Source organism: Rhinichthys klamathensis, unplaced genomic scaffold (genome assembly GCF_029890125.1).
Source record: "Rhinichthys klamathensis goyatoka isolate OS25496 unplaced genomic scaffold, OSU_Roscu_1.1 h1tg000527l_1, whole genome shotgun sequence".
In the NCBI taxonomy this organism is placed as follows: domain Eukaryota; kingdom Metazoa; phylum Chordata; class Actinopteri; order Cypriniformes; family Leuciscidae; genus Rhinichthys; species Rhinichthys klamathensis.
The window spans coordinates 392,407-407,272 of record NW_026607004.1 but is presented as its reverse complement, the minus strand read 5'-3'; the positions used below and the strand labels follow the sequence as shown (position 1 = coordinate 407,272).

Sequence of the window (14,866 nt, the reverse complement as noted above, 5' to 3'; positions counted from 1 at the left end):
TGTATGTAAATATGGATGGTCGTGAGGAATCTGATTGGTTCCATCATCTCAACACATCCATCAACCCGTCCGTCCAATGAAGCGACTGTGACTGTATCCTGCATTGTAAACTGCAGCTTAGAGACATGGAAGAATAACTAACTACACACACTCTCGCGTCTAAATGTGAAACTGTTATGTCTGTCTGACACTCCTCAGATAGAGACCATCTTCTGACACCATTGCTGCCTCCAAGATTATGCCTCATAATAAAGCAATTAGGATGCAAAAGACAATCAAACAGCCTCTGTTTTACTGTCACCCGTCTCAACACAAACTAATTATCTTCAAACCCCCACCAACACAAGATACACTGCAGACAGTTCATTATCACAGATAGACAGACAGATAGATAGATAGATAGATAGATAGATAGATAGATAGATAGATAGATAGATAGATAGATAGATAGATAGATAGATAGACAGACAGATAGACAGATAGATAGATGGATAGATAGATAGATAGATAGATAGATAGATAGATAGATAGATAGATAGACAGATAGTTGGGCTGCGGGGATACACCTATATCCCGATTCAATACTTGGGTGCCGATACGATATGTATAGCGATTTTTTTAACAATTGCGATTCTACAAGTATTGCGATTCGATATTGCAATATATTGCTTTTTTTTTAACACTAGACCATGGGGAAAAGTTAATTCATACACTTATACAGACTGTACATGATGTATAAGAGTCATATTTACAAAAACAATTCATCACATCTTTCTGACTTTTATTTCAGAAGCATCATACAATACTACATTCTCTTGAATAAATGATTCAATAACAAATACATTTTTTAACACACACTTGTCGCCACCTAGTGGCGAAACAATGTAATCGATAAATGCGTTATTTTAAGCGCCAGGTTTCTATCAAAAGCTGATTTACTCTATTTTGATCGATATCATAGACATCAGTGTTTATTTTTGAACTTTAAACTTTTATCCAAAGTACCTCTATGATAATTTGAACTATTGTATCATGGAAATAATGATACTTTGACTGAGGATGTAACACTCATAGATAACGACACATTTCATCCTCTGTTGGAACGAAAGTGGCTAACTTCTGTCAACCTCGTCTATAAGCAAGGACAAAAATAAAGCAGTTTCATTTGAATTAATATCGATTATGTGGGAAAAAAATCGCAATAGCTAGGTGAATTGTTTTTTTCTCCCAGCCCTAATAGACAGACAGACAGACAGACAGACAGTTAGATGGATAGATAGATAGATAGACAGACAGACAGACAGACAGACAGACAGACAGATAGATAGATAGATAGATAGATAGATAGATAGATAGATAGATAGATAGATAGATAGATAGATAGATAGATAGATAGATAGATAGATAGATAGATAGATAGATAGATAGATAGATATGTTTTAAACCGTCCCTCAGTTTAAAAACAGCACAGATGACAGATGGTGAAGTGTTTCTGCAGTGAGATTCTTCTCGCTCAGAGTTCAGAGTTTCGAAGTCCTGCAGTTCTAGATTTGGTGAGTGTGAACGAAACCCACGCACAGTCAGGAAAAGTGTCCCGTCGTTTTAGGCAGAGCTGCACAAGATCCAGGCTAATATCTTGAAAACAAATCTATGATCAGGTAAGCAGGAATATTTACCTTTCCATATTCATCGAACTCAGCGAAGAGCTCCGAGTTGTCGTCTAAACCGTCTCCTGAAGAATCCACAATCAGACCCACGCCATCGTCAAGAATCTCCTCTGTGCAAACACAATCAAATCATACGCTTGTTTTGTTTTTTTGGATAATTGCATTGAATCTTGTGACATTTCTGGATGATACATACAAAATATTTTGGAGATTGTTTGTGCATTTCTTTTAATTTTAGGCTAATTTGATAACGCTGTCAGCTAATAATAACATAGGAGTCTTTAAACTTTTTCAGACCAAGGACTCCTTTAAAAAGACTATTTTTGTAGTTTATATTGTATAAAAGTGAGTGTATGCAAAGTGATTTGGGAAATTTCATGTCAAAACACAAAAACGCTCAGTGGCGTGTGTCAGCCGAGGCCTGAGCTCCCTCACCCTGACTCTGAGAGAAGATGTCCGTGTAGAGATTGTCCACAGCGTCCGAACGTCTCGGCGGGAGGAAGCAGAGCTGCCGGCGCTCAACAGGGGGCAGTGTGTTTACGGTGAGAGAGAGAGAGACCTGAGCGAACGCCACCTTCATGTCAGCGAAGGTCAGAGTGCGGGAGTCCTTCCCGTTCAGCTGGAGAATCTCGTCTCCTGCGTTCAGACCTGCAATCATGTTAACATGGTCATATTTCAGGAGTAGTTATTGCAGTCATAGATGTTTCTTGAGACATGCAAAGTGGATGAAATGTTTTATTAACTGCTTGTACACAGTAAATAAAATGAAAAGCTAAAGAGGAATTAAAGAAGTTTAACCAAGGACATACAGAACTGTGAAGCAAAAACTTAAACAGTTTTAGTCCTAAAGACACAATGACATCAAACATGTATGTCATTCATTTCTTAAGACACAATGTTATCTTATTGCGCACGATTCATTAATGCATGTTATTCAAAAGAGAAAAAAGGGGCAATTTTTTTTTGCTCGACGTTTCTCCTTCTGGATCCATTAAAATACAATTGAATACAAAAACTGCAAAAATACAATCATCTGACTCAGTATAGTTATTGTTAAAGCTAATAAAAAAGTTTTCATTAATTGAAATAAAGCTTAAATAAAATAAAATAAAAATATTAGATTAATAAAATAATTATTAAAAAATGTGCTAATACTAAAATTAGATATGTAACACCAGCTTTTTACAATCCAATCAATCGCCAACACTTAAATATACCGTTTAACTTTGAAATATGCCACACAAGTAATATAACATGTCCTGTCCTCACTGATGTGAAGACCAGCATCAAAATAAATAGATGCAATATAAAAAGAGACGGTCTCTAGCTTTCCATGTGCCTCTCCTCTTCCCTTCAGCTTGTGGGTTTGACCCAGTTCTCTGGCGATGTGAAATGTCAGCAATAAGCCAGTCGAACCTGATCCTGCCACACTGATCACCCAGACATCACTCAGAGAGACCAGGCTCTTATTCAGCATGTTGACAGTGTCTGGATGTCCATAAGCCTGCTTCGATGAACATTTAAAGGGGCCATATTCTATATTTCTCCCTAAAGTCAACTTGTAATATCAGTGAAGCGAGTACGTAGGTATTATATACCTATTAGTCATTTAATTTTGTAAATGTGAATGGTTTTTCTTTATGTAGAGCACTTTGATTTAAAAATTAAATGGACCTTTTTTTGCTACTGTACCTTTAAAGTTTCTCTTTGCAAAGTGCCTGTTGTAAATGCTCTATAAAATCTACAATTTCAAACTGAGCATGGAAAAGCCGGTTTTGCATGATATGTTTCCTTTTAATGCATTGCATTCTTCATGCAGGTGAGCTACAAGTTTGGCACATCAGTGAATCCGACTTTAATCGTCTCTCTGATTGCTTCTATCTTTTGTCATTATTCAGAGTTTAGAAGGGCTGAGGATAAATCTGCAATCTTTGGCTCTCAGAAACCTCATAGAGCTGACAACATGTTACATAACACCAGGAGCACAGCACAGATATCACAGTAATTACGTACAGCTTGATTCCTAAGAAGTAGCTGAACAGACCGAGAGAGATGGTGTGTGCGTGCGTGTGTGTGAAAGAAAAAGAAAAGAACAAACCAAGAGACAGGGGTGAAAAGAGAAAGAGAACGTAATTAGGAGGTGAAACAAGCTAATGAACCTTTGGCGAACGCTAATCCTCCAGCTCTCACGTCAGTGATGTAGAGCTGCTGCACGCTGTCCTCCTCCACCACAGAGATGGAAAAACCTGCGAGAGACGGAATGATAGACGTCATAATCAAGTACAATCATGAATCAGCCTTCGAAGCATTTGAACCTTTCGCAACCTTTCCCCATTCACATCATTTACTCTTCATCATGTCATTTCAAAGCTATTTGAATTCTCGGTTCTACCATGGAACATAAAATAAGTTATTTTACTGAACTAAAACTATTAAAAATCGCTTTTTGAAATTGATTAAAATATATATATAAAAAAAAATAATAATAATAATAATCAGCTTTAAAAAAGTCTAAATTTACCCTGGTAACTAAACGAGTTGAAGATGAAGTACTAATATTACTAAAACTAAATAGAACCCATTAAAACTAAAATAAATTAAAGCTAAATATAAATATCCAAAACTAGTAAAAATGACAAAAGCACATAACAAAATTACTAAAACTTTAAACTAAAATTAAAATAGAAAATAGAAAAATTAAAGCTAATTCAAAATATTAATTAATATTATAATAGTATAAACATAATACTAAAATACCACTGCTTACGTGGTGTGGATGTAAAATCACGTAAAGGTTTTCAGAAATTATATTTAGTATTTCCTGTGAACTAAACTGTCTAAAAACATGCAGGTTACTGAGATTAAACTAATAGGATTTATAGGATGATCATGTGATCTCATTAGTCGTCCAGCATGAGGCGACTACAAGCAAGATAAAACACATGTGAGTGGATAGATTTTTCAAAACTACTGTTCATTTCATTACATGTAAACATTTTACTAAACATAAAAGGTCTGAGAACACCCGTCATTTCCAGTTACCATTTTAAAATCCCCAGTATAAATAGGCAGGTTGTATAACAAGACATGATTTCATGAAAATAATCAAACATTTCTGGCTCTCACCGTAGCCGATCATGCAGGATTCATCCCGATCAAACTGGATCACCTTCCGGATCTTACAGCACAGCTCGATTTCCTTATACAGCTGTAAAGCAGAGCATATTAATATCCCACCGAACAGAACTTTGATATTCCACATTCGAAGAGCATAAACATCACACAAGGGAGGGTTTGAAAGGCCGCGAGTGACAGAATACAGATCACATTTCACAGGCAAAGAACTTTCTGTTCCTGTTTGATCGATTGCATCTGACCAAGACACTCAAAACATAATAAATGAAGACGCTGAACAGAAGCTAAAGGATGATGAATGCAGTGCAGAAGGATGAAGCTTTAAAAGCATAAAGTAATTCCATAGCAGACATAGTCCTTTTTTTAGGTCAAAAGGAGAGGGGATGGGAAATGGGATCAGCAAAACATCTCCTTTAGTGTTCCACAGATAAAAGACAGCTTTTGCTATTAGACCGAGAAGGAGAGTGGAAGAAAAAGCGTGTTTGGATGAAGTGTGATGTCCCAGCAGGATGAAAGTAATGAAAGAGCATCTAACCAGCGGGTAAGAGAGTGAGTTTAACTCCAAACCTACCAGATCATAAATATCCTCCTCCGGTTTGGGGATGTAGAACTGCACTTGGTTCTCAATGAGGAACTTAAGCCGCACGTAGTGTTTAGTGGCGTCCAGTTGGTGAGCCTGGAGAGAGACAGAGACAGATAAAAGGAGACACACATTTAATGGATGGCATGTTACTGGGCTGTATCTTCTTCTTAGTGGGCCAGATGGACAGGAATCACACGCTAAAAATGTCCAAATGCTCCTATCAGACAGGATACAGCATGTTTTCATGCAGCTCTATAGCAAGAGGAGAGCGAATAAAATGCTTTTTGCGTCGCGCACACGTGCTTGAGTCTTTAAAAACCCTCAGAGGGACGCTTTGAGGAATATCTGAGTTTACTACACCAGTGACCTTCAAAGTGATATTCAATTCCCTGAAGAAGACTGAAGCGACTCTCTGAATGTAAAAATCTGGCATGAAAAGAGAAGGAAGAATGTTTCCTGGCGGTACCTTGCAGATAGTGTCCAGCATGTCGAGGGCCGACTCTCCGGGCTGGATGATGGCTAACACAGGCTGGTCGTTTGGCAGCAACACCCATGATGGAGTGAGGTGGTCTCTGGACCAGATGTCATGATCCGTGCTGGCTCTTGGCAGACCTTTCACTGGGGTCTTGGTGTCTTTCTGTAGTGTGTGATAAATGAAAGCCACAGCTGTGAACGAGATGCTATTTATCATGTGAAATGATGATCTTCCTCATCTCATTATTTCTAATAACTCATCGTTTATCTTAGGTGCAATGTGTGCAAATAGTTTCAAGCTTCTACTATATTATTTCTGGAGTACTTATTTTTGTGCATAGTATTCACATGTTTTCTATGCATAAAATACATTTACACACATGTATACACTTGCCAAAATATACAGAGCATTTAGCAATTTTCCACAATGCAATGCACTTGATATTCAAATTCCAGTGTGATCGTTGAATTGGAAGCAATATCAAACATGGTTTTTAACATGCATTAAAATTGCATTCAATTGATCAAAAGTGACAGTAAAGAAATGTATTATTATGCTATAAAAGATTCAAATAAATGCTTGACCTTTTTATTCATCCAAAATATTAAGCTGTTTTCAACATTGATAATAATAAATATTTCCAAATCAGCATTTTAGAATGATTTCTAAAAATGCTGAAAATTTAGCTTTACCATCACAGGAATACAGGAAAACTTGAAACTGTAACCATATTTCACAATATTAATGTTTTTACAGTATTTTTGATCAAATAAATGAACCTTGGTGAGCAGAAGATCCTTTTTTTTAAAAACATTAAAAAAAATCTCACAAACTCAAAAGTTGAACGCTTGTGTATATCCGAAAACAGCCGTTAAACATATCACAATGTATTTTCATCTCAACTTCCAGTTCACCATTTCTCTTTCTCTGTATATGTTTGAGTAGGTGAATCAGAACATCAGCACTTTAATCTGCAGCCCAGGTCAGTGGATTATAGCACAACTATCTACCATTCCTCACTGCCAGGCTGATTGAAAGCCAACATCTCCACCAACGCCAGGGATGAATATACGCCCACACTCCAGAGATCCGTCCCAGAGCGCATCTCTCTAAACAGGGCACTTCTGATTTGGTGTAGTGGGCTAATGTAGTATTGTGTGTTTTCGCCACTTTTATAGATAGTGTAGTATAGAGAGGGAGGATGCATGTTTCTTACCGTTGTCTCACTAGCAGATCCCTCAAACATGCCTTCTAGAGGACTTTTAACTGGATCTTCTCCTTCTGCAAAAACCTGTTTAAAAACAACATTTAACATTCAGCACAGAGATCCACCAAACTAAAAACAGCCACTAATATATCAACAAGGAGGAACATGTAACCTGATAAAAAAACAAAATGTGGCATGATTTTTAAAAAGAGTGGTGTAGCTGCTGACCATCATATGTTGTGTTTATGGGCCTGTTCACACCTGGTCACTTCATGCATTTTCTCTGATCGGACAGCTATCAATTCATGAAAAGACCAGTTGTAAATGCCTTCCAAAACGCTTTTGAGGCGGATTTAAATCTGGTCCCTCAAACCACTTCAGGATGTAGTTCGAGACGATTTCCAGACGAAACTGGACAAGTGTAAATAAATTTGGTTGTTAAAACCACATATGTAAATTTTACTCACAAAATGGTAAAAAATAAACGTGTGAGAATGTGTTATAGGCAGATATGACAGGTCTACTGCAACACGCATCACCGCAGATGAGCTGAAAATCTCATCAGGCAGCAGACTTCACAAACTGCCTCAAATGAAACTGACAAATTTAGACCAGCATTAGATAGTCTAAATGGGTCTTTAGCTGGTCTAAATTGGTATAAATAGGTCATGAGCTGGTCTAATCTAGTCATGAGCTGGTCTAAACTGGTCATGAGCTGATATAAACCAGTCACTAGCTGGTCTAAACTGGTCATGATCTGGTCATGAGCTGATCATGAGCTGGTCTAAACCAGTCACTAGCTGGTCTAAACTGGTCATGATCTGGTCATGAGCTGATCATGAGCTGGTCTAAACTGGTCATGAGCTGGTCTAATCTAGTCATGAGCTGGTCTAATCTGGTAATGAGCTGGTCTAAACGGGTCATGAGCTGATATAAACCAGTCACAAGCTGGTCATGATCTGGTCATGAGCTGGTCTAAACCAGTCACTAGCTGGTCTAAACTGGCCATGAGCTGGTCTTGAGCTGGTCTAAACCAATCACTAGCTGGTCTAAACTGGTCATGAGCTGTTCTAAACTGGTATAAATGGGTCATGAGTTGGTCTAATCTGACCATGAGCTCGTTTAAACCAGTCACAAGCTGGTCATGATCTGGTCATGAGCTGGTCTAAACCAGTCACTAGCTGGTCTAAATGGGTCATGAGCTGTTCTAAACTGGTATAAATGGGTCATGAGTTGGTCTAATCTGACCATGAGCTCGTTAAAACCAGTCACTAGCTGGTCTAAACCAGTCACTAGTTGGGTCATGAGCAATGTTCCCTCCAACTGTAGCTGTGTTGATCACTATTAACATATCTATGCAGGAAATATCATTCTTACAAATAGTTAATCTTTTTTTAATAAACTTGTTTACACGAGATGGGCTGTTATCATTGTTATTATTGATATATTATTGGTCTAAACCAGTAACTAGTTGGTCTAAATGGATCATGAGCAATGTTCCCTCTAAGCTGCGCACGTGCGCGGTCCCGCACTTCTGATGTCGCGGCCGGGCAGAAAAGAATAAAATTCCACGCAGAGGACTGACGCGAAATGTGTGGGGAAATCCATTTGTAGTTTAAGTGAGAAATAATTGCAGTGCTCTGGTCAACCGCTATAGAGTGAAAACTCGTGAATGCAGTTTACAGGTTTCATAGAAAGAGAACGTCTCGGTTACATATGGTAACCCTCGTTCCCTGAGGGAGGGAACGGAGACGTAGGTCAGACTGACCAATAGGAATCTCGCTAGAGAGGCCAATCTACTTCGAGTGAAACTAAAACAAGCCAATGCACATTGGCATGCAATCATTTGCATCAGCTGCGCGTCCTCGTCAGCGCGGGTATTTAACAGCAGCTGTTATGATTGCACGCTAGTTTTTTGCTGAGGAGCCAAACCTGAAAAAGCTGGCCGCCCCAGCGGGCGGCAGCAGCTGTGGCGACGGGACCTACGTCTCCGTTCCCTCCCTCAGGGAACGAGGGTTACCATATGTAACCGAGACGTTCCCTATCGGTCAGTCACTACAACGTAGGTCAGACTGACCAATAGGAATCCCTACCAAAGCGCCACAGCTGCTGCACCCCATCCAGCGCCCCATGCAAGCCTCTACACCTTCTTGCCTAGAAGGACGATAGGAGGAGGCTACACACAGAGTGTATCTGTCACTGTTGTTCCGTAATAACCCATACAGTGAGATTATTGGATAACACTGGGAAAGCGTGCCCTTCAGTTAGGAAGGAGGACGCTGCGGAAGCCACTTACTTCAAGGAGTTATGTGGGGAATACATATGGACTAGCCCGAAGGCTGTACTACATATGAGATAGTGGGTGACTTAGCCCAAGGGAAAGACACGGGCTTCCGTTAGGAGCAGCCGTGGAAAATATACACATATGGGATCCCCGTAGGGTCACACATATGGAACCCAGCCCAGATCCGGTTCTCAAGGATTCAGCGGATAAAGGCCTGGCACCTGGACGCTCCGCCATGTCCGGGCCGAGGGGTTTTTGGAGGACTCAACAGGTTTTTCACTCTGGAGCAATAAGGGTGCACAGTAGGGTGCAGCAAGCCGACAGAGCCGGGCCTCTCGGTGCTTCTACCCGTTTAGGGTGAGAACACGGGAGGAGACCGGCTCTACACGTAGGCTATAATATCTAGCGAACGTGTTAGGTGTCGCCCAGCCCGCAGCTCTACAGATATCTGTTAGCGAGGAGCCACGTGCCAGCGCCCAGGAGGATGCAACGCCTCTCGTGGAGTGTGCATGCAACCTGAGCGGGCAGGGCACGCCTTGAGCTTGGTAAGCCAAGGCGATGGCATCCACTATCCAGTGGGCCATCCTCTGCTTGGAGACAGCCTTTCCCCTCTGCTGGCCTCCGTAACAGACAAAGAGCTGGTCTGAGGTCCTGATGCTTTGAGTTCTGTCCACGTACATACGCAGAGCGCGAACGGGACAGAGCAAAGCCAGGGCTGGGTCTGCCTCCTCCAAAGGCAGCGCTTGCAGGTTCACTACCTGGTCTTTGAAGGGAGTGGTAGGAACCTTGGGCACATAGCCAGGCCGGGGTCTTAGTACCACATGGTTGTCACCCGGCCCGAACTCTAGGCACGATTCGTCGACCGAAAATGCGTGCAGGTCTCCTACCCTCTTGACAGAGGCCAGTGCAACCAGTAGCAAAGTCTTCATGGAAAGAAGCTTTAAGTCTACTGACTGCAGAGGCTCAAAGGGAACATCCTGAAGTGCTCGAAGCACCAGGGAAAGATCCCAAGAGGGTATGGAGGGGGGTCGAGGAGGATTTAATCGTCTCGCCCCCCTAAGAAACCTGACGACCAGGTCGTGCTTCCCCACTGTTTTGCCATCTAAGTGGTCGTGATAAGCTGAAATAGCGGCAGCATGTACTTTGAGGGTGGAGGGAGACAGCCTTCGCTCCAACCCTTGCTGCAAGAAGGAAAGCACAGACCCTATCGAACATCTCCGGGGGTCTTCTCGGCGAGAAGAACACCACTCGACGAACAGGTTCCACTTCAGGGCGTAAACACGTCTCGTGGACGGCGCCCGTGCTGAAGTGATGGTGTTAAGTACCTCAGGGGGTAAGTCACCTAGAACCTCCGCGTCCCGTCCAGGGACCAGACATGGAGTTTCCAGAGGTCTGGACGCGGGTGCCATAGGGTGCCCCGTCTCTGAGTCAGAAGATCCTTCCTCAGAGGAATGGGCCAGGGAGGGACTGTCCCAAGGAGCATGAGTTCTGGGAACCAAGTCCGGGTGGGCCAATAGGGAGCCACCAGAAGGACCTGCTCCTCGTCCTCCCTGACTTTGCACAGTGTCTGTGCAAGTAGGCTCACTGGGGGAAACGCATATTTGCGTAGGCCCCGGGGCCAGCTGTGTGCCAGTGCGTCCGTGCCGAGTGTTCCCTCGGTCAGGGAGTAAAACAGCTGGCAGTGGGAGGTCTCTGAAGAGGCAAACAGGTCTACCTGAGCCTCTCCGAACTCTCTCCAGATCAGCTGAACCACCTGGGGGTGGAGTCGCCATTCTCCCGGAAGCACAGCTCGTGATAGCTCGTCGGCCACACGGTTGAGCACGCCAGGGACATACATGGCTCGAAGCGACCTCAGACGCTTCTGACTCCAGAGGAGGAGATGGCGGGCGAGTTGCGACATGCGACGGGAGCGTAGACCACCTTGTCGGTTGATGTACGCCACGGTCGCAGTGTTGTCCGTACGGACCAGCACGTCCCTGCCCCGTAGCGGCCTTTTCAGGCGGCTCAGAGCGAGATGTACTGCTAGCAACTCGAGGCAATTGATGTGCCAATGCAGTTGGGGAGCCGTCCACACCCCTGACACTGCATGCCCGTTATACGTGGCACCCCAGCCGGTGGCAGAGGCATCTGTGAAAACCACAGCATGCCTGGAGACCTGTTCCAAGGGGACTCCTGCCCGAAGGAACGAGAGGTCTGACCACGGGCTGAAGGTCTGGCGGCAGGCCGGTGTGATTGCCACCCGGTGAGTGCCATGATGCCACGCCCATCTCGGGACTCGGCCGTGAAGCCAGTGCTGAAGCGGTCTCATATGAAGCAAGCCGAGCGGAGTTACCGCTGCTGCCGCTGCCATATGCCCCAGGAGCCTCTGAAAAAATTTCAGTGGGACCGCTGTCCTGCCTTTGAACGTGTTCGAGCAGTTCAGCACCGACTGAGCGCGCTGCTCTGTGAGGCGCGCTGTCTGTGCGACCGAATCCAACTCCATACCGAGAAAAGAGATCCTCTGCACAGGGGCGAGTTTGCTCTTTTCCCAGTTGACCTGAAGGCCCAACTGGCTGAGGTGCGTGAGCACGAGGTCCCTGTGTTCGCATAACTGATCTCGAGAGTGTGCTAGTATAAGCCAGTCGTCGAGATAGTTGAGGAGGCGAACGCCCTGTTCTCTCATGGGAACAAGGGCCCCCTCCGTGACTTTCGTGAAGACACGGGGAGACAGGGACAGCCCGAAGGGCAGGACCTTGTACTGATATGCTCGACCCTCGAACGCAAAGCGCAGAAACGGCCTGTGTCGAGGAAGAATCGAGACATGAAAGTACGCGTCCTTCAGGTCGATCGCTGCAAACCAATCTTGGGGACGGATGCATCCGAAAATGCGTCTCTGCGTGAGCATTTTGAACGGTAGCTTGTGGAGGCTCCGATTCAAAACTCGCAGATCCAAGATCGGTCGTAACCCACCACCTTTCTTGGGTACAATGAAGTAGGGACTGTAGTGCCCTGACCTCATATCGGCTGGAGGGACCGGCTCTATCGCGTCCTTCGCCAGTAGGACTGCGACCTCCGCACGCAAGACATGGGCATCGGCTGCTCTCACTGTAGTGGAGTGGATGGCCCGAAACTTGGGGGGACGCCGGGCGAACTGAATCGCATAGCCGAGCCTGATGGTCCGAATGAGCCAGCGAGACGGACTGGGGAGCGCTAACCAGGCTCTCAGAGACCGTGCAAGCGGGACCAAAGGGACTGTAGGCGTACCCGGAGTGGGGCAGCGAGGTGGAATACAGGGACGCGGCTCGGGAGGCTCTCTCTGGGAGGCGGCCCGTAGCAGGGTCTGTGTGTGCTGTGCAGCACTTACCTGGTTCCACGGGGCAGGAGGTGCAGGAGGCGGCTCGGTGGCGTTCTCGAACTGCACACTGCTGCTCACTGGCGACAGAGGAGGCGGATGAGAGTGGTGAGGATTCTGTCCCCCCACTGCTCTCCGGGTCCTCTTCGGACCCAGAGATGGTAGAAACTGCTCTTTTATTGAAATTTTGGGTACCGCTGGTTTTAAGGCCAGCGGCGGAACACAACAAAACGAAACACAGGATTTTCCACCCGGCCCTCTTCCGGGGGAGGGAGCGATGCAGTCATCGTCTCCTGGAGAGCAGTCCCTTCCATCTCCGGGTCGCCCGTCCTAGGGCCGCTTACCCCTGGCTTTGCCGCCCCTCTTGGCGGGGGCCTGGACGGGCGGGGCGCCCTGCCTGCGACTGGCTCCACGGCGCCGCTTAGGTGGAGGCTGCTGCTGCGGCACGGGAGCAGGGGCAGACGCAGGCGGACGCCCTCGGCGACGAGCAGACTGAGGTGCCGCGGGCGGCGGGGTGGAGGCAGCAGCTGGCCGCCGCGGCAGGATGTGTTTGATGGCCTCCGTCTGCTTTTGTACAGCCGAGAACTGCTGGGCGAAGTTCTCGACCGCGTCGCCGAAGAGGCCGGTCTGGGACACAGGGGAGTTGAGAAACCGGAGTTTGTCAGACTCCCTCATGTCAGCCAGACACAGCCAGAGATGGCGTTCCTGGACCACCATGGTGGACATCGCACGACCCACCGACCGCGCGGTCACCTTCGTCGCACGAAGCGCGAGGTCCGTCGCGATGCGAAGTTCCTGAAGAACTTGGGGATCATGACCACCCTCGTGCAGGTCCTTCAGTGCCTTGGCCTGATGGACCTGCAGCAACGCCATGGCGTGCATGGCAGAGGCAGCTTCCCCACAGGCCTTGTAAGCCTTGCCGGTTAAATCCGACGAGTACTTACAGGCCCGGGAAGGGAGACACGGTTCTCCACGCCAAGTGGAGTTAGGGCACAGCTGCATAGCAACGGCCCGTTCCACTGGCGGGATGCGCGTGTATCCCTTAGCTGCCCCGCCATCAAGGGTGGTGAGGGAGGAGGAGCCACCGGAACGGTTTCTGGCAGTAAAAGGTGCCGTCCACGTTCCCGTAAGCTCCTCATGCACTTCCGGGAAGAAAGGCACTGGGGTGGGTTGCTGAGAACCAGCGCGCGCCACCCCGAGATACCAATCATCCAACCTCGAGGGTTCGGGACACGGTGGAGGATTCCACACGAGCCCGACCCCGTTGGCGGCCCGGGAGAGCATGGCCATCATCTCCGGGTCCGTCTCAGGCACCGCTGGCACCCCCGAAGGAGGCAGCGGTGCCGAGTCGTCGTCCGCAGAGAAGTCTGACCCACCCTCCGATGCAGCGATCGACATCTGGTCACTGGGAGCCCCAAAGGAGACAACCGGTACACACCTCGAGGATGGTCCAGCTTTCTCCAATGGAAGCTCAACTGGCTGCGGAGCATGAGAGGGGTGAGGGCTCCTAGGGGGTTGGTTCCCCGAAGGAGACGCGCTCACCGTGATCCTCAGGTCACCCGCGCCCCCGCCCGAAGCAACCCTCTGAGGAGGATTGGAACGAGGCAGAGGCACGGGGACTCCGCCCCTTTGCAGGAACAGGAGTCTCGACCGTAGCTCCGCGATGGTCATCTTCCCACAATGGGTACATGACTCATCCACAAACGCTGCCTCAGCGTGTTCAATGCCCAGACACACGAGGCAGCGTTTGTGACCATCCTGTGAGCCCAGGTAACGACCGCATCCAGAAACACACAAATAGAAAGTCATCTTTTTCTTTTTAAAAGACGCTCTCTATTTGTGTAAGCTCTTTTAGGGACTGCTCTCACTGGTGCTGAAACACGCAGGGGAACAGTCACTGCGAACACAGACAGGAATGTGCACCTGTCTGTGCGCGATCTCTCTCTCTCTCTCTCGCTGTCTTACCAGCTGTGAAAACAGCTTTTGAGCGCTCGTACGGCGCACCTTACCAGCTGTTACAACAGCTTTTTGGTTTTGCTCAATACCACAGACAGGAGAGAGAAAAAGACGACTGTTCGCGCTGCCGTGCTGTAACGCCCGCACCGGGAAGGAGAGGTCCAAAGAAGAGGCTCGTAGTCACACTCTGTAGGATTAAACATGAAGCGTTTGGCTCCGAAGCAAAAA

At 46.3% G+C, this 14,866-nt stretch overlaps 1 protein-coding gene across 3 annotated transcripts in view; it reads right to left on the bottom strand.

Moving 5' to 3' along the window:
• Nucleotides 1-14,866, bottom strand: part of tiam1b (TIAM Rac1 associated GEF 1b) — a 106,760-nt gene that overhangs the window by 26,780 nt on the left and 65,114 nt on the right. For all 3 annotated transcript variants that reach the window (XM_056238577.1, XM_056238576.1, XM_056238578.1), the window contains 7 exons: nucleotides 7,077-7,151; nucleotides 5,852-6,022; nucleotides 5,374-5,478; nucleotides 4,794-4,875; nucleotides 3,827-3,913; nucleotides 2,103-2,315; nucleotides 1,677-1,777 (listed from right to left, as the gene is read on the bottom strand). In XM_056238577.1, the coding sequence (XP_056094552.1) occupies nucleotides 1,677-1,777; nucleotides 2,103-2,315; nucleotides 3,827-3,913; nucleotides 4,794-4,875; nucleotides 5,374-5,478; nucleotides 5,852-6,022; nucleotides 7,077-7,151 (834 nt within the window). The remainder of the gene's footprint in view (nucleotides 1-1,676; nucleotides 1,778-2,102; nucleotides 2,316-3,826; nucleotides 3,914-4,793; nucleotides 4,876-5,373; nucleotides 5,479-5,851; nucleotides 6,023-7,076; nucleotides 7,152-14,866) is intronic.